We start from the raw sequence: 18,506 nt of genomic DNA on the forward strand, positions 1-18,506 counted from the left end.
GATCACTAGACCAACGCCTTGACCACTTGGCCAGGCGCCAACACGTGCCTTTCGATATTCGATAGGTTTCAACAGGTCCATTTAATGTCAGAGAAATGTATACCATATACATCCTGAAATTCTTTTCCTCCGCAACCATCCACAAAAACAGAGGAGTGCCCCAAAGAATGAATGACAGTTAAATGTTAGAACCCCACACCACCCCCAGCTCCCCCCACCCATGCATAAGCAGCAGCTAAGCGACAGCCCCCACCAGCAAAAAAGCATCTGCACCCCCCACCGAGCACTCGAGCGTGCAGCAAAGCATCGATAAAGACACAGACTTGCAGTACCCCAAAGACTACTCGTTCACCCGGTATTTGACATACCACAGGCTCTCTCCCTCCCTAATAAGGGAAAAAGAGTTGTCCCCATTTCACAGCAAGAGGGGAGACATAACAAACAACTCGCTGATTTACGATGTTAAAAGTCAGTTGCGTCACTTTTTTCAAGTTCTGTGCCCAAAGATCTCGGGCTTCAATCAGATCTTCCCTCATCCTTCTAAACTCTGGCAAGTACAGGACCAGGACCAGCAAAAAAAAATGCCCCTTGACGCTTCAAGGTGCATGTGATAAGTAAACTAGAATCTCGAACACTATGGGGAGCGCAGAGGGATTGGCCGAGGGTAGGGGAGCTGTTATCATATGGAATGGTTCTAGTTCCATCTCCATTTGAAACCATAATGTCAAACGAGAAACGGCAACGGAGCTTTCAAAGATCAAAAGGTCGAAAGTAAATTAATTACCAAAGTATGTACATTCACCATAGATTCATTTTCGTACAGGCATTCACAATAGATACAAAGAAAGACAATAGAGCCAAAGAAACCAACGTGCAAAAGACAAACTGCGCAAATGCAGATCGATAGGTTAGCTAGATAGATAGATGGGTGGTTGGCACCCGTCTGTCTCGAAGGACGATGGGTGATGATCATCATCCCAAGCCTGGGCGGACGGTGTGGAGATCCTGAGATGCCCCAGTCGTCAAGATCCCCCTCTCGGCCTCACCGGTGGAGTCCGAAGGGAAGCTTATGAAGCGATACGTTTGTCACCGGCTCGGCCGCAGGAGCTGACGGAAGGATGTTCAGTGACGTCCAGCCGCCTTAGGGGCTCCACTCCGGATCTGCTGTCTGGGTTTTACTCCCATAGCCTTCGTCTCTCCCGAGGTAGTGGGGCTATTTACCCACAGCTGGGGATCTGGTTCACGGGCACCAGGGCGTGTCCACACACCGGTGGGCCTGGCGTGCGACGTGTGCAGGGGCCGGACCTCCTCCCTGTCCTCTGTAGTTCAGCCCGAGTCCGAGAGGAGTTCGGTTTCCGTGTGTCGCCGGCGAGGAGGCGCGACGCGAGGCTTGCTGTCGGAGAGGCTGTGTACTGACAGGGAGAGGCTGACACATTCAGCTCTCCTTTCCGCGAGACAGCTGGCCAGCGGTGGGAGCTGAGAGTGAGAGCGACAAGCACGACCCACTGCACGACCACACTAGACACGTCACAACAACTACTTTGACACCCATAGATAGATTAGATAGACAGATAAATAGGTAGACAGATAGATATTAAGAACATGAGTTGTAGAGTCCTTGAACGTGGGTCCACAGGTTGTGAAATCAGTTCAGAGATGAGGTGAGTGAAGTTAACAATGCTGGTTCAGGATGGACAGACAGACATACTTTATTGATCCCGAGGGAAGTTGGGTTTCGTTACAGCTGCACCAACCAAGAATAGTGAAGAAATATAGCAATATAAAACCATAAATAATTAAATAAGTTAATCATGCCAAGTGGAAATAAGTGGAGCTTGCTGTTGAAGGATAATAACTGTTCCTGAACCTGGGGTGGTGTGGGATCGAAGACTCCTGAACCTCGGTGAGGAAAAAGCATGGCCTGGCTGATGGGGGTCTTTGATGACGCATTCTTTCTACTTTTTTTTAGTAGCAGAGCTCCTTGCTCGGTTACGGGGAGGGCTTTTCCCGTGATGGGCCGAGCTGCACCGTGGTTTTGTGGGCTTTAGAGATTCAGGCCTCTTGGCACGATGGTTCCCGCCATTTAACGTGACCGCGGCTGAATCCGGCCCAGGTCCCGATTCCCCTTCTGCGTCACTTCCGCGCACCTGGCCTTTTGGCAACGCTCCCACATCTGCCGGTCCCCGAGCAACGAAGGCCAAGAGGCCTTTTGGCCTTCCTTAGCCGCAGGTGACAGGGCAGTCGTTGGGAAGGTTGGCGTAAGCTCGTGAAGTGGGGCATCGTGGTAGCACAATGCCGATACAGCAGCAATCCCCACCGCTGCCTGTGGGGTGTTTGCGCTTTCTTCCTGCCACTGTGGGGGTTTCTTCTGGGTTGGTGAGGGCTCGCTGGGCCAGACAGGCCTGTTACCGTCCTGCATCCCTTAACAAAGATAATTTCAGGGCGATTGGAGGAGAGTATGGGGGGGAAACATCAGCAGTAAGTTCTTTACTCAGAAGGGCCTCAGCCCGAAAGGTCGACCCTCTTTTTCCATGGATGCTGCCCGGCCTGCTGAGTTCCTCCACCATTTTGTGTGTGCATTGCTTTGGGTTTTCAGCGTCTACAGATCTTCTCCTGCTTGTGATTTGAGAGAGCGGTGGGCACGTTGAACGCCCGCGGCGGTGGCGGAGGCAAACGTATTAGGGGCATTTGTACAACTCTCGGGGGGGACGACACATGGATGATAGGAAAATGGAGGGTGACGGGGGAGGGGGGGAGAGAAGAGTTTGATTGAACTCAGAGTGGGTAGACGGGTCAGCAGCATTTTGTGGGCTGAAGGGCCTGTGCGGTATGATCTGAGGGGCCGGGACTTTGGTCAGTCAGTGACTCCATTCGTTCGCTCACCAACACCTACCGAGCCTCACGTTGAAAAGCCTAGCCAGCTTATCCCTACCTCTGTGGGCATAAGTACACAGGAAAATGAGAGCAGGAGCAGGCCTCTAGGCCTCTCAGGGTTCTCCTGCCATTACGTAGGATTGCTCCACCCTGAGCCGACTCCTCTCCCCTAGGCCCTCAAGATTCAAGACTGAAATTTATATACCACATATACAGCGAGACGTCGTTAACAACCAACACACCGTCCGGCACCTACACAGGCCATAAGATAAAGGAGCAGAATTAGGCCATTTGGCTCCTCGAGTCTGCTCCCTTGGAATCTTATACGCTTTGGCACGATTACCCCCCTCAACCTGCTGAAGTCCAAAGAAAGCAAATTTGAACCCTTTTCACCCTGAAGGCACGCACTCAGCGATTCAGGAACAGCTTCCTTCCCCTCTGCCATCCGATTCCTAAATGGGCATCGGACCCATCAACACTATCTCACTACTTCTTTATTTCTGTTTTTGCTCTACTGATTTATTAGAATCAGGTCTATTATCATCGGCATGTGTCGTGAAATTTGTTAATTTAGCAGCAGTTCAACGTAATACACAATATAGAAGAAGAAGAAAAAAATAAATTAGTAGATCATTTACAGTACACACATATTGAATAGATAAAAATTGGGCAAAAAACAGAAATACTATATATTCAAAAAGTGAGGTAGCGTTCACAGGTTCAATGTCCATTTAGGAATCGGATGGCAGAGGGGAAGAAGCTGTTCCTGAATCGCTGAGTGTGTGCCTTCAGGCTCCTGTACCTCCTCCCTGATGGCAACAGTGAGAAAAGGGCATGCCCTGGGTGCTGGAGGTCCTTAATAACGGACACTGCCTTTCTCAGACACTGCTCGCTAAAGATGTCCTGGGTACTTTGTAGGTTAGTGTCCAAGATGGAGCTGACTAGATTTACAACCCTCTGCAGCTTCTTTCGGTCCTGTGCAGTAGCCCCTCCATACCAGACAGTGATGCAGCCTGTCAGAATGCTCTCCACGGTACATCTATAGAAGTTTTTGAGTGTATTTGTTGACATGCCAAATCTCTTCAAGCTCCTAATGAAGTACAGTCGCTGTCTTGCCTTCTTTATAACTGCATTGATATGTTGGGACCAGATTAGATCCTCAGAGATCTTGACACCCAGGAACTATTTAAGATATTTACTGTAATTCAGTTTTTTCCCCTCTCTGTTATTACGTAACGCTGCCGCAAAGTTAACAAGTTTCGCGACATTCATTGGAGATATTAAACCTGATTCAGATTTAATCATACATGACAGGACCACCATGTCATCCGGGGAGTTGGCCTAGACCTGGTCATCTAGATCGACTCCAATCAGAGGATCAGATTTGACCTACTTATGCCTGCCAGAGGCGAGCTGGTCCTGTTGTAGTGAACTCCTCCCACAGCTTAACCAAAGCAACGCACAGAACGCTGGAGGAACTCAGCGGGTCGGGCAGCAGCTAAGGAGCCGACGCCTTGGGCCGAGATCCTGCATCAGAACTGGAGAGGAAGGGGCAAGAAGTGAAAATAAGGTGCTGAGGGGAGGGAAATGAGGGCACGGTGACAGGAGAAGCCAGGTGAGGAGCAAGGAGGGCCGATGAAGCAAGAAGCTGGGTGGTGATTGGCCGAAACGCTGAAGGGCTGAAGAAGGAGGAATCTGATTGGAGAGGAGAGTTGGTCTAACCAAGCAGAGTCCACTGCCAAGAAGGCCCACCAGTGTCTTTACTTCCTGAGAAAGCTGAAGAAATTTGGCCTGTCCCCTAAAAGCCTCACTGATTTTTATAGATGCACTGTAGAAAGCATTTTCCTAGGGTGCATCACGACCTGTGTCCAAGACCGGAAGAAGCTGCGGAAGATCGTGAACCTAGCCCAGCACATCACACAAACCAATCTTCCGCCCTTGGACTCACTTTACACCGCACGCTGTCGGAGCAGGATAATCAAGGACACGACCCACCCAGCCAACACACTTTTTGTCCCTCTTCCCTCTGGGAGAAGGTTCCGGAGCTTGAAGATCCGTACGGCCAGATTTGGGAACAGCTTCTTTCCAACTGTGATAAGACTGCTGAACAGATCCTGACCCGGATCTGGGCCGTACCTTCCAAATATCCGGACCTGACTTGCACTACCTCACTTTCCCTTTTCTATTTTCTAATTATGATTTATAATTTAAATTTTTATTATATTTACTTTGATTTGTACTTCAGGGAGCGCGAAGCGCAGAATCAAATATCCCTGTGATGATTGTACGCTCTAGTATCAATTGTTTGGTGACAATAAAGTAAAGAGTGGCAGAAAGGGAAGGAGGAGGGGCAGCAGAGGGAGGTGATGGGCGGCTGAGGGGAAGGGAGGGGTTTAGGAGGGGAGGAATTACCGGGACCTATCAAAATTAATGCTCATGCCGTGAGGAAGTTGCTTCGACGCCAAGCAGAGTTTGACTTCACAGTGGGGAATAAGGGAAAGCCAATTCCCGCCCAAGCCCCCCCCCCACCCCGGGGCCGGGTAAGCGTGCTAACGTGCGGCTCACCACATCGCTCTTCGTGGTGAAAATCATCTCCGCCATGCTCTCCATCGCCATCCACTTCACCGGCATCTTCGAGACCGCCGTCTGGCGGTAGTAGTCGCTGGCGTAGATCTTCTTGGACAGGCCGAAGTCCGCCACACAGACCCGCATGCTACCACACAGCCTGCAGGGGGTGGGTGGGGGAGGCAAAGCACAGTGGAATGGATATTAGAGTGAGGAGTCTGTGTAGAACGCTGGTAGAACGCTGTCGTCCAATTCTGTCTATCGAGTATGGATAGTTATCACTGGGTGTGATAGATACAGACTTTTATTATCTTTTTTTTTGGTATTTTTACTGTTTTTCTCCTTTGCACACTGGTTGCTTGTCAGTCCAAAGACAATTTTTCATTGATTCTATTGTATTTCTTTATTCCACTGCAGGGTTCTCAGATTATTAACTGTAATGTTAACTGGTAACTGCATATATAAAATGGCTTCTCTGTAGAGTGATAATGAAGTGGCTTCTTTGTGGGTAACTGATGAGGTCGTGCTCTGTTTAGTTGGAACGTCTGGGTTATAATTATTGATAACGGAGGAACGAACCAATGGTAGCCATGTTGTTCTGTCAGTATGTGTGGGAACCTGGAGTGAGTGCGGGGGTTTTTGGGGAGGGGAAGCACGTGCTGGACGCGCTCTGGTCCACCACCGAGGTTGGTCCCGGGCGGCGGGGTCGAGGAGTCGGAGAAGATCGAACAGTGCACCAAAAACTTTGATAATTGAGCTCCAGCGGTTGTGCACGACCTGATTGAACTCTGATGAATTTTTCCCTCTCTGTCTAAATTTAAAAAAATATATATTTGAAATTCTTTTCTATATTGTATCGCTATTAATTACCTAGTTCCAGGAAGATTTATGAAGTGTACTCTGTAAACGTACATGGTGTGCTGTCTGATATTGTGTGTGCGAGTTTGTACCAGGGTGCATTACACAGCTTCCACGCAAATGGGAGACACGGTTTGGCGGGTGGACGGATTTTCCCCTGGACGTACATCAGCCGATAGCGTGGGTGTTACACTACCCTGAACGCCTGAAAAAACCGTATCTCAGCGTCTTGACGAAGGGTCTCGGCCCAAAACGTCGACAGTGCTTCTCCCTATAGATGCTGCCTGGCCTGCTGTGTTCCACTACCATTTTGTGTGTGTTCATATCTGGTGACCTACAAAACTGTGAGAAAGACTTAGGCACATCAGATATACAGCTAGGGTGCCTAAGACTTCTGCACCGTACTGTTGCCGCAAAAAAAATCAAATTTCATGACCTATAGATGGACCTTTATTGCTCCCAAAGGGTGTCAGGGCTGATTAGGCCCACTTAATGTCAGAGAAATGTATACAATATACATCCTGAATTTCTTTTTATTCGCAACCATCCACAAAAACAGAGGACTGCCCCCAAAGAATGGATGTCAGTTAAATGTTAGAACCCCAAAGCCCCCCCAGCTCCCCTCCCTCCCTCCCCCAACCAGCAAAACAAGGCACCCGCCTCCAAGCGTGCAGCAAGGCAACAGCAAAGACACAGACTCGCAGTGCCCCAAAGACTTGGCGTTTCACCCAGTATTCGACATACCACAGGCTCTCTCTCTCTCTCTCTCTCTCCCCCCCCCCCCCGTAAAGATCTTGATCTGAAACACTGACTGCCTATTTCCCTCCACAGATGCTGCCTGACCTGCGGAGACACCCCAGCAGCTTGTTCTTCACTCCAGTACGGGTAGAGCTTTACGCTTTATCTAATACTCCGTTACTGACGAGGGAACATCTGAAGCGGACTATACAGCTGGCCTTTAGTGAAGTTCTGTGTTACTCCTCCGAACACGGTGAGCGTGCTACATTAGTGCTGGAACGTGCGGCAAAGCCCGCAGACCCATCAACGATACACACAAAATGCCGGTGGAACGCAGCAGGCCAGGCAGCGTCTATAGGGAGAAGCACTGTCGACGTTTCGGGTCGAGACTCTTCGTCAGGACTAACTGGAGAAATCAGCCCCCTGCTGACCGGGAGGATTCAGGAGAGTGGTCCCAACATTTAAAACAACACACACAAAATGCTGGCGGAACACAGCAGGCCAGGCAGCATCTATAGGGAGAAGCGCTGTCGACGTTTCGGGCCGAGACCCTTCATCAGGACAAACTGAATCAGCGTCTGCAGATTTCCTCGTGTAGACCCATCGACGACTCATTTCACCATAGTTTTCGATTTAGATTTGATAAATAAATCCGTATCTGAATCTAAATCTTTTCCCTCGCTGTCTAATCCGTGCTGTTACCGGCTCTCGAAGTGTATGACAGGACAGTGCAGATTTAGATAAGTACAAAATCAGAGGCCATTTAATGACGTGCTTCCTTTACCAAATACCCTGAGTGCATGTCCGTGATCTTCTGCTGTTGTAGCCCGTCCACTTCAAGGTTTGACGTGTTGTGCATTCAGAGATGCTCTTCCGCACACCACTGTTGTAACGTGTGGTTGTTTGAGTCACTGTCGCCTTCCTGTCAGCTTGAACCAATCTGGCCATTCTCCTCTGACCTCTCTCATTAACAAGGTGTTTTCATTCTCAGAGCTGCCGCTCACTGGATGTTTTTTGTTTCTCGCACCATTCTCTGTCAACTCCAGAGACTGTTGTGTGTGAAAATCACAGGAGATCAGCAGTTTCTGAGATACTCAAGCCACCCCATCTGGCACCAACAATCATTCCAAGGTCAAAGTCACTTGGATCACATTTCTTCTCCCATCCTGTTGCTTGGGCTGAACAACAAATGAACCCCCTGGTCATGTCTGCATGCTTTTATGCAGCGAGTTGCTGCCAGAGGACTGGCCGGTTCGATATTTGCGTAGGCGAGCGGGCGCACGGGACGACCTCATAAAGTGGCCAACGAGCGACGAGAGGTTTAATCTGCAACACGTCACCCTGATCGTTCACTCACTCAATCACTCACCCCGGCTCCTCGTTGAGCATCCGCAGTCAAGCACTTTCCAGCGGAGTTTACGGCGTCAGGATCTGTCGAGATTATTTCCCTCTTCCCTCTGACACGGTAGCGAGGCAGAGATTGTAAAATGCCAGTTGTCAGATCAATTCCCACCGCTGCCTGTGAGGAGTTTGTACACTCTCCACATGACCGTGTGGGCTTCCCCCCGCAGTCCAAAGACGTACAAGTTAGAGTAAGTTGTGGGCGTGCTATCTCGATGCCAGAAGCGCGACGGCTCCTGAGGGCTGTCTCCGACGCAAACTGCTTCGGCATACGTGCGATAAGTCAGGCAGATTTAATCGGTGAGGAGCAACACTTCAAAATGCTGGAGAGGCTCAGAAGGCCGGGCAGCATCTATGGAGGGTAAACAGTCGATGCTTCGCGCCGAGGCCCTTCAGCAGGACTGGGGGGGGTGGAGTCAGGGTAAGAAGGGGAGGGGAGGGGAGGGGAGGAAGAAGTACAAGGTGGTAGGTGATGTGAAATAAAAGGTTTATTAGTCTATGTTAGTAAAAGAAAATATACTGCTGTTAGTATTGTAAGATACAATGTAAAATACAGTATAAGAAGTTAACAACAACACACACAAAATGCTGGTGGAACGCAGCAGGCTAGGCAGCATCTATAGGGAGAAGCGATGTCGACGTCTCGGCCCGAAACGTCAACAGCGCTTCTCCCTATAGATGCTGCCTGGCCTGCTGCGTTCCACCAGCATTTTGTGTGTGTTGTTTGAATTTCCAGCATCTGCAGATTTCCTCGTGTTTGCTGTATAAGAACTTAAGATCTTTATTAGTTTATGTCATGGCTGTTGTAATGTTAGAAAGTCATACCTAGAGGCATTGTTTTGGTAATTCACAGTATTGTAAAAAAAAACTTGAGAAGGGGGATGTAATGTATTATGTGAGTATTCGTAGGTCAGAGTGTGTATGACGTCAGAACGCGCGGGTTTTGTAAAAATGGAAGTCTGGTGAATAAACGTTTGTGTTTAATACTGCGGTGTCCGAGTCGCATTAACGTTACAAATGGAGGCAAAGGGGAGGGGCAAAGTAAGGAGCTGGGAAGCTGATTGGTGAAAGAGATAAAGGGTTGGAGAAGGGGGAATCTGATAGGAAAGGACTGAAGACAAAGGAAGAAATGGAAGGGAGGTGATGGGCAGGTGAGAGAGGGAAGAATGGGGAAAGGTGAAGTTGAGGTGGGGGGGTAAATTACCAGAAGTTTGAGAAATCGATATTCATGCCATCAGGTTGGAGGCTACCCAGACGGAATATGAGGTGTTGCTCCTCCAACCCGAGTGTGGCCTCATCGCGGCAGTAGGGGCGGCCGTGGACTGACATGTCGGAATGGGAACCGGAAGTGGAGTTGAAAATGGGCGCCCACCGGGAGATCCCGCTTTCACCTCATTTCATCTGGGTAGCCTCCAATCCAACGGCATGAACATCAAATGCTCTAATTTCCAGTAGTATCTCCCCCTCTCCCCTTCCCAACCCCTTGCCTGCCCATCATCTCCCTCTGGCCCCCTCTTCCCTCCCTTTCTCCTGTGGTCTACCCTCCTCTCCAATCAAATTTCTTCTTCTTCAGCCCTGTACCTCTTCCACCTATCACCTCCCAGCTTCTTATTTCATCCACCTCTAACCCCCCCACCCAGCCACCTTCCCCCTCACCTGGTCTCAACTATCACCTGTCAGCTTGTAGCCCTCCCCTTCCCTCGCTCCCCCATCCACCTCCTTATTCTGGCTTCTCCCCCCCCCCCCCCCCCCATTTCCAGTCCTGAAGAAGGGTCTCGGCCCGAAACGCCGACTGCTTATTCCCCTCCAGGGACGCCGCCCGACCTGCTGAGCTCCTCCAGCATTTTGCGTGAGTTGCTCTGGATTTCCAGCACCTGCAGAGTCTCTGGTGTTTCTGATCAAATCTCCACCTTCCTCAGCTAATTGACAACATGTTGCATTTACCGTCAACCAAATGGGTGTTACTCAGCACCCCCCCCCCCACCCCACTCTGAACAGCAGCTGACAGCCACATTCAAGACTGTTTAACGTCACTCCCAGTGCACAAGTGTAAAGGAGAACAAAATAATTGTTACTCCAGATCTGATGAAGAACAAAGAAAAACCACATTAATAAAAAATCCTCAATAAATATAAATATGTATGTTGGGCTCTCAGCACCATTAACTGTGGTATTAACTGTTCGGGCTAACAAAATGGCTTCTCTGTAATGTTGTTTAATGCTGTACTGGGTTTCTGTGTCTGGAATGTTTGGGTTATAACTGCAGACAAGGGGGGAACTAACCAATGGAGAGTTGTTGTGCTATCTTGTATGGGTGAGCTGAGCAGGAGTTTGCGGTCTCTTTCGGGAGGCGAGCGAAGAGGACGGACGTGTGAGGAGCGGACAGCGGTTCCAGGGCGCCGGATACTGGACGTCGGCGGTTCGGACGGTGGCCGAAGGCTCGGAAGGTCGTTGTGGATGGAACCGGAGGCGTGAACTCCACCGTATTAAAATATTATGTGCACAGACTGATAAACTTACTGATTTGGCGCCTTTAGGTTATCTGTTTCTACTAACCCATCACTGAGAAATAACTATAAAGTTGCAATTATTTACTCGCTTTTGGGTATTGTCTGGTATTTGTGTTGCGAGCGTGTACTGGGGGGGGCATTACACCGTATTTACACTGGAGTATTGCACTGTTGGTGGGGCGACAGCGGTTCACCCCAGGCGAACGGGGGTAAACTGGGGGCACGGATGCTACACGTATGATAGCTTGTATACACAGCGATTGATTGTCCGTCCGTAAAGCGATGCTAGGCACAGGAGCGTCCGTAGATAGTGACTCTGAGAGGAAATGACAAAGTGGCAGAGGTGTGTGGTGGGGCGGGTTAAGTGTTGATCAGCCTTACTGCTTGGGGAAAGGAACTGTTTTTGAGTCTGGAGGTCCTGGTGTGTGAGTGTTGGGGGAGGAGATACGGCCCTACCAGAGGAGGCGTGGGGCACTCCTTCCCTCCGCCAGCCTGCAGGTCACCCTTGGGTGAGGTGCAGCACCTGCTTAGCCTCCGATCGGGTCACGTGAAGCCGTGGGAGCAGGCGGTGGATGGTCGTACGAGCAGCCGGTGCAGATCGTAATCCTGCGACCGCTGACGCCAGGCAAACCGTCTCCGAAGAGTATTGATTGGGGGGGTGGGGGGGGAGTCACCCGTCTCGTAAAGTCACACTGCCCGGAAGAAGGCAGTAGAGAAATTTGCCGAAACAATCATGGCTTGATCACCTGTGCCGCAGGATGTGGCACGCAATGAGCAAATGGTCCTCCCTCCGATGGCAGTGGGGCAAACAGTCCATGAGCGGGGGGGGGGGGGGGGTGGGATCTTTCATGACATTACTGGCCCTCTTCCGGCACCTTTCTGTATATATATGTCCTTGATGGTGGGTAGGCTGGTGCCGGAGATGCACTGGGCAGTCTTGACCGCCCGTTGTAGAGGTTCCTGCCTGACGCAGTGCAGTGCCAGTCCCCTGCAGTGGACAGTCTCCAAGGACGTTCCCTACTGTCGAGTGACCCGAGTATTGACGTGCAGAGCCCGGCTCTCCCCGGCAAGCTCTGAACGACGTCCGATGGCCACCCTCCCCCCTCCACTCACATGCAGTTCCGAGCCGCCAGGTCCCTGTGTAGGAAGCCTCGATCACTCAGATACTCCATCCCCGCGGCGATGTCCACCATGAACTTCAGCAGAACCTGCACCGGCAAATGCTAGGAAGAGGTACAACACGAACGTGAGCATATCCCTTCCAGTTGCTGGTCACCCAACACATTATCCAATGCCAGTTCATCACAAATACAAGAGGCTCTGCGGATGCCGGTCGGTTAACCGGGCAATGTAAATTGTCCTGTGGTTAGGATCGGGTTAAATTGGGGGGGGGGGGGGATTGCTGGGCAGTGCGGCTGAAAAGAGGGGTCTATTCCAATCTGTATCTAGATAGATAGATAGAAAGATAGATAGACAGATGAATAGACATAGATAAGATAGTCAGGTAGACAGACACAGAGAGAGATATAGATAGATAGGTAGACAAACAGATAGCTAGATAGATAAAATGGTCAGGTAGACAGACAGATACAGACAGGCAGATATAGATAGGTAGATATAGAGAGAATAGATAGATAAGATAGACAGACATAGAGAGATGGATAGAGAGAGATTGAATGAAAGATAGTTAAGATAGATAGATAGGTAGATCAATAGATATAGATAGACATAAATAGACAGATAGATAGAGATAGACAGACACAGATAGACGAATAGATAGATACACAGATGGATAGACAGACAGATAGACAGGTAAATAGACAGATAGATAGATAAATAGACAGATAGATAAATAGACAGATGAATAGACAGATAGATAAATAGACACAGATACAGATAGACATACAGACAGATAGATAGATAAATAGACAGACAGATAGAGATAGACAGACACAGATAGATAGACGAATAGACAGATAGACAGATGGATAGACAGATAAATAGACAGATAGATAGATAGACAGGACAGACAGATAAATAGACAGATAGATAGACAGATAAATAGACAGACAGATGAATGAATAAGTAAATAAAAACACACACAAAATGCTGGAGGAACTCAGCAAGTCATTCAGCATCTGTGGGGAGGAATGAACAGGCAACATTTTGAGCCTTCATCAGGACTGGAAAAAAGTGTGGGTGGGGGGGTGGGTTTGCAGAAGCCGGAATTAGAAGGTGGGGTGAGGAGAGGGAGTACAAGATTTCAGCTGGTAGGTGAACCAGATGAGGATGTGGGGGGGGGGGGGGGGTGGGGAGGAAAGAAGCTGGGAGTTGATTGGTGGAAAAGGTAAAGGGATGAAGAAGGAGGGATCTGATAGGAGAGGAGAGTGGGCTGGGAGAAGAAAGGGAAGGAGGAGGGGCTGCAGAGGGAAGTGACGGGGCAGGTGAGGAGAAGGGGGTAAGAGGGGAGCCAAAACGGCAAGAGGAAAAGCAGAGGAGGGGGCGAATATAAAAGCAGTTTGTTGTCACTGAGTCTGGAGAATTCCACACTGGTGCATCGTAAGAATGACGGGCACGGTCGGGAATACCGTCACACTCAGATGTAGAAGGATTTTTTTGTTGCTGTTTCCGTAACATGGCATGGGTGACCCTACCAGGGGCCAAAACACAAGGCCCTGACTCCAGCCGACACAGCTCTCCAGGACATTGGGAGACACAAGCCTCCAAACCCTACGACAAGGTTGTGGGTCCTCTTGGAGGAAGGTAGCTGTTAGCACGATGCTGTACACCAGTCTGGGTTCGATTCCCGCGGCTGCCTGTGAGGAGTTTGTACATTCTCCCCGCGACCGCGTGGGTTTCCTCCGGGCGCTCCGGTTTCCTCCCACAGTCCAAAGACGACCCGGTCAGCAGGTGAACTGGTCACCTGGATGTAATTGGGCTAAGGGCCTGTTTTTGGGCTGTATCTCCAAGTAATATAAAAAGGAAAAAAGGATTTGGAAATTGAATATCCCTGCTCGTGACATGTCTTTCATGGAAAGGGAAGAAGATTGTCCCGGACTCGAGTAAGATGTGCTGAAGCTTGCATAGAGGGACTAGCGGTGGACCCCCTTGGCTGCCCCCCCCCCCCCAGGTTTCAAAGGGTGGGCACCACTCAGGGCTGGTTACCTCAGCGTTTCTCCTGTGCCTCTGGAGGAAGCTGCGGATGTCTCCGTGGGGCATGAAGGGGAGGATCACCATCGGAACCGGTACCTGCTCCTCGAGGCGGTCCTCGATCGATAGCCCTAAGGGGACAACGGCAGGAAGTCACCGGCTGATCTCCGAACCGGCCCTGACCCACCCGAAACGCTGCCAGTTCTTCACCTCCCTCGGGTCGCACCAGCGAGCGAGGAGAGCCTCCAACTCCCCCACCCATGAGGTAGCGTGCTCCAGACTCCAGGTATCGGCTGGCTCAGATCTCCTCGCAGCCTCCTAAACCTTGTTTAGACCCCTGGTGAGAAGAAAGGTTTCATACGACACAGCCTGTCTAGGCCCCTGGTTATTTTCATACACCTCAGCCATTTTTCTCTGCTTCATCAGACTTCCCCTGGTCAATACCTCATACTCCAACCTCAATTTCTCTCACGACTGGTAATTTCTTCCCCCTTCTCTCTTTTTCCATTCTTCATTCCGCTTCTCCTCACCTGCCTATCGCCTCCCTCCAGTTTCCGTCCTCCCTCCCTTTCTCCTCTCCAATCAGATTCCTTCTTCCTCAGCCCTCCACCTCTTCTGCCAATCACCTCCCAGCTTCTTATTTCATCAGCTTGTACTCCTTTCCCCTCACCACCTTCTCCTGGCTTCTGCTCCCTAAAGGGTCTCGGCCCAAGATGTCGGCTCCTCATTCCCCTCTACGGATGCCGCCTGGCCTGCCGAGTCCCTTCGCACTTTATGTATGTTTCTCGGTTCAGGCATCTTCAGCACTTAGCTCTCCAGTGGAATGAGCAGGATCCCATCAGTGGGAAGGTCCTTCGCGGTTGGCCAGCAAGCTCTGGAGAAAGATGCTTGCCCAGAAGGCTAATTTATACTTGTGCGTCGCATCTAAGCCTTAGGTACCGCGTACCCTACGCCGTAGGGTGACGTGCACCTCCCCAAAAGAGTAACTCGCGCGTCACGGCGACGCAGACCGCAACAACTGTGATCGGTCCGCTTGGCAGCACTGCATTTCCTCCTACGCATTTCCGGTTGCTTCTCCTCCGCCACGTCCGTACACTGACGCGAAATAGATGAACCGAATCGTCAAACCAAACCTGCCGACACGCGGAAAGGTTTGAAATGCATTTTCCTCGTCCATGTCTCTCACGAAGGAACTCAACACAGTGACGTAGAAACCCAACCGCCAACTAGCGTTTTGGCGCACACTGACACATGCTCGCGACGGCGTAGAGCGACGCAGAGGTGAAAATCAGGGTTACGCCGTAGCCCGTACGCACAAGTATAAATCAGCCCAGGGAGAGGTGGGCATCGAGCTTCGCACCCAGGAACTATCCCTGAACAGTCAGGCCTTGGGGAGTGCTAAACGGCATCAGGATTCAGAATTGAACCTGGAGGGGTGGTTTATACACAGCACAGGGAAAAAGAAATTGAGTTGACTCACATTGTGCTCACTCTTATTTAGAACACTACAGCCCTTCAGTCCTCCATGTTGTGTCGGCCCATATAATCCTTAAAAAAATATACTAAACCCACACTACCCCATAACCCTCTATTTTTCTTTCATCCATGTGCCTGTCCAAGAGGCTCTTAAATACCCCTAATGTTTTAGCCTCCACCACCATCCCTGGCAAGTCATTCCAGGCACTCACAACCCTCTGTGTAAAAAAACTTACCCCTGATGTCTCCCCTAAACTTCCCTCCCTTAATTTTGCCCTCTATGTTTGCTATTGGTGCCCTGGGAAACAGGTATTGACTATCCACCCTATCTATGCCTCTCATAATCTTGTGGACCTCTATCAAGTCCCCTCTCATCCTTCTACGCTCCAAAGAGAAAAGTCCCAGCTCTGCTAACCATGCCGCATATGACTTGTTCTCCAAACCAGACAACGTCCTGGTAAATCTCCTCTGCACCCTCTCCATAGCTTCCACATCCTTCCTATAATGAGGTGACCAGAACTGAACACAATACTCTAAGTGCGGTCTCACCAGAGATTTAGAGAGTTAAATTTTAATCCCTTCCTTAGGTGTTGCTGAAGCTAAGGCTTTCAGACAGGCTTTGCAAACGATTGTACACAGAATCCAGGGAATGCATTTCGTACCGATAAGTCTGAGGACGTTTGGATGGTCGAAGGCTTGCATCAGCTCCGCCTCCCTCAGGAAGAGCTCCAGTTCCGGCTTCGAATACAGACCCTCTGGAAGAGAAGGGGGCAGCTTCAAAGTTGTGAAATGCAAGCAGGGTCACATTGGCGGCCAACCCCGGGGTTCAGGGGCCCGAGGCTGGTGATGGATGCCTCAGCATTGTTATCCAAACATTAGAACGAGGAATCACAGGCAAAGCCTACCACCAAAGGATGATTTGGTGTTATTGTGGGATATTTCTCACCTTCGTCCCAAAGTGATCATCAAAGCCATTTTCCAAACCTCTTATACAGTATATCCCAATGGAGAATATTTTCTCTCATCCTGCTCAAACCCAACGGGCTCAGCCTCTTCCCATTCACTTCCAGCATGCTCGATTCCAATGGATGCAATTACTTCCCACTCACTCCCGGTACGCCTGACCCTTCCCGTTCACACCCGGGCACACCCGCCCCTCCCCATTCACACCCGGGCACACCCGCCCCTCCCCATTCACACCCGGGCACACCCATGCCCTGTCCTGTTCACTCCCGGTATACCCGACCCTTCCCATTCACACCCGGGCACACCCATGCCCCTTCCCATTCACTCCCGGTACGCCTGACCCTTCCCGTTCACACCCGGGCACACCCGCCCCTCCCCGTTCACACCCGGGCACACCCATGCCCCTTCCCATTCACTCCCGGGTATGCCCATGCCCTGTCCTGTTCACACCCGGGCACACCCATGCCCCTTCCCATTCACTCCTGGGTACGCCCGCCCCTTCCCGTTCACACCCGGGCACACCCATGCCCTGTCCTGTTCACTCCTGGTACACCTGACCCTCCCCATTCACACCTGGGCACACCCGCCCCTCCCTATTCACTCCCGGTACATCCGACCCTTCCCATTCACACCCGGCACACCCATGCCCCTTCCCATTCACTCCTGGGTACGCCCGCCCCTTCCTGTTCACACCTGGGCACACCCGCCCCTCCCCATTCACTCCCGGTACATCCGACCCTTCCCGTTCACACCTGGGCACACCCATGCCCTGTCCTGTTCACTCCCGGTACATCTGACCCTTCCTGTTCACACCTGGGCACACCCGCCCCTCCCCATTCACTCCCGGTACATCCGACCCTTCCCGTTCACACCTGGGCACACCCATGCCCCTTCCTGTTTGCACCCAGGCACACCCGCCCCTCCCCATTCACTCCCGGTACACCCACCCCTTCCCATTCACACCCGGGCACTCCCACCCCTTCCCATTCACTCCCACTGTATGTAATCTTAGTGGGTCTAGAGCAAGGGTTGCCAACCTTTCTTATGCCACAGACCAATACCATTTAGCAAGGGGTCCGTTAATCCCAGGTTGGAAGCCCTGATCTAGATTCACACGCACACACACACACACATACACACACAGTACTGGAGGAATTCTACAGGGCAGGCAGCATCTGTGAAGGGGAATAAACAGTCGATGTTACGGGGGAGACCCTTCATCGGGATTCACGAGTTTCAGCCCAGAAAGGGGTTGACTGTTCACTCCCCTCCGCAGACGCTGCCTGACCTGCTGAGCTCCTCCAGCGTTGTGTGTGTGTGTGTGCTACTCTGGATTTCCAGCATCTGCAGGTCTTCTCGTGTCTCAAGGGATCTATCTGCTTCCCGGAGATCCTAGGGGCTTCATAAACCCTTCTTCCTTGGAAGCAGTAACAGGCAAATAATGTCTTCAGCAAGGCCTGTCGGCCTTCAAGTAGTCAGGGCACTGAATACAGAACTAGGGAGGTGATGCTCCAACTTTAGGGGCCATCTTGAACAGCATGGCGCGTGGCCTACTGGATAAGGCATCGGCCTAGTGATCTGAAGGTCACTGGTTCGAGCCTCAGCTGAGGCAGCGTGTTGTGTCCTTGAGCAAGGCACTTAACCACACATTGCTCTGCGACGACACCGGTGCCAAGCTGCTTGGGTCCTAGTGATCTGAAGGTCACTGGTTCGAGCCTCAGCTGAGGCAGCGTGTTATTCCTTGAGCAAGGCACTTAACATTGCTCTGCGACGACACCGGTGCCAAGCTGCTTGGGTCCTAGTGCCCTTCCCTTGGACAACATCGGTGGCGTGGAGAGGGGATGGGCAACTGCCGGTCTCCCATACAACCCTGCCCAGGCCTGCGCCCTGGAATCCTTCCAAGGCGTAAATCCATGGTCTCACGAGACTAATGGATGCCTGTATAAATCGACGTGAAGTTCTGGTCGC

The 18,506-nt window shown here is 51.0% G+C and overlaps 1 protein-coding gene across 1 annotated transcript in view; it reads right to left on the minus strand.

Annotated features, from left to right (window-relative positions):
- LOC140717617 (tyrosine-protein kinase Mer-like) overlaps positions 1–18,506 on the minus strand; it is an 80,446-nt gene that overhangs the window by 9,609 nt on the left and 52,331 nt on the right. The window contains exons 8-11 of the mRNA XM_073031192.1: positions 16,235–16,327; positions 14,112–14,227; positions 12,060–12,169; positions 5,440–5,599 (exon numbers count right to left, since the gene is read on the minus strand). Of these exons, the coding sequence (XP_072887293.1) occupies positions 5,440–5,599; positions 12,060–12,169; positions 14,112–14,227; positions 16,235–16,327 (479 nt within the window). The remainder of the gene's footprint in view (positions 1–5,439; positions 5,600–12,059; positions 12,170–14,111; positions 14,228–16,234; positions 16,328–18,506) is intronic.

This window comes from Hemitrygon akajei, chromosome 28 (assembly GCF_048418815.1).
Source record: "Hemitrygon akajei chromosome 28, sHemAka1.3, whole genome shotgun sequence".
NCBI classification, from domain to species: domain Eukaryota; kingdom Metazoa; phylum Chordata; class Chondrichthyes; order Myliobatiformes; family Dasyatidae; genus Hemitrygon; species Hemitrygon akajei.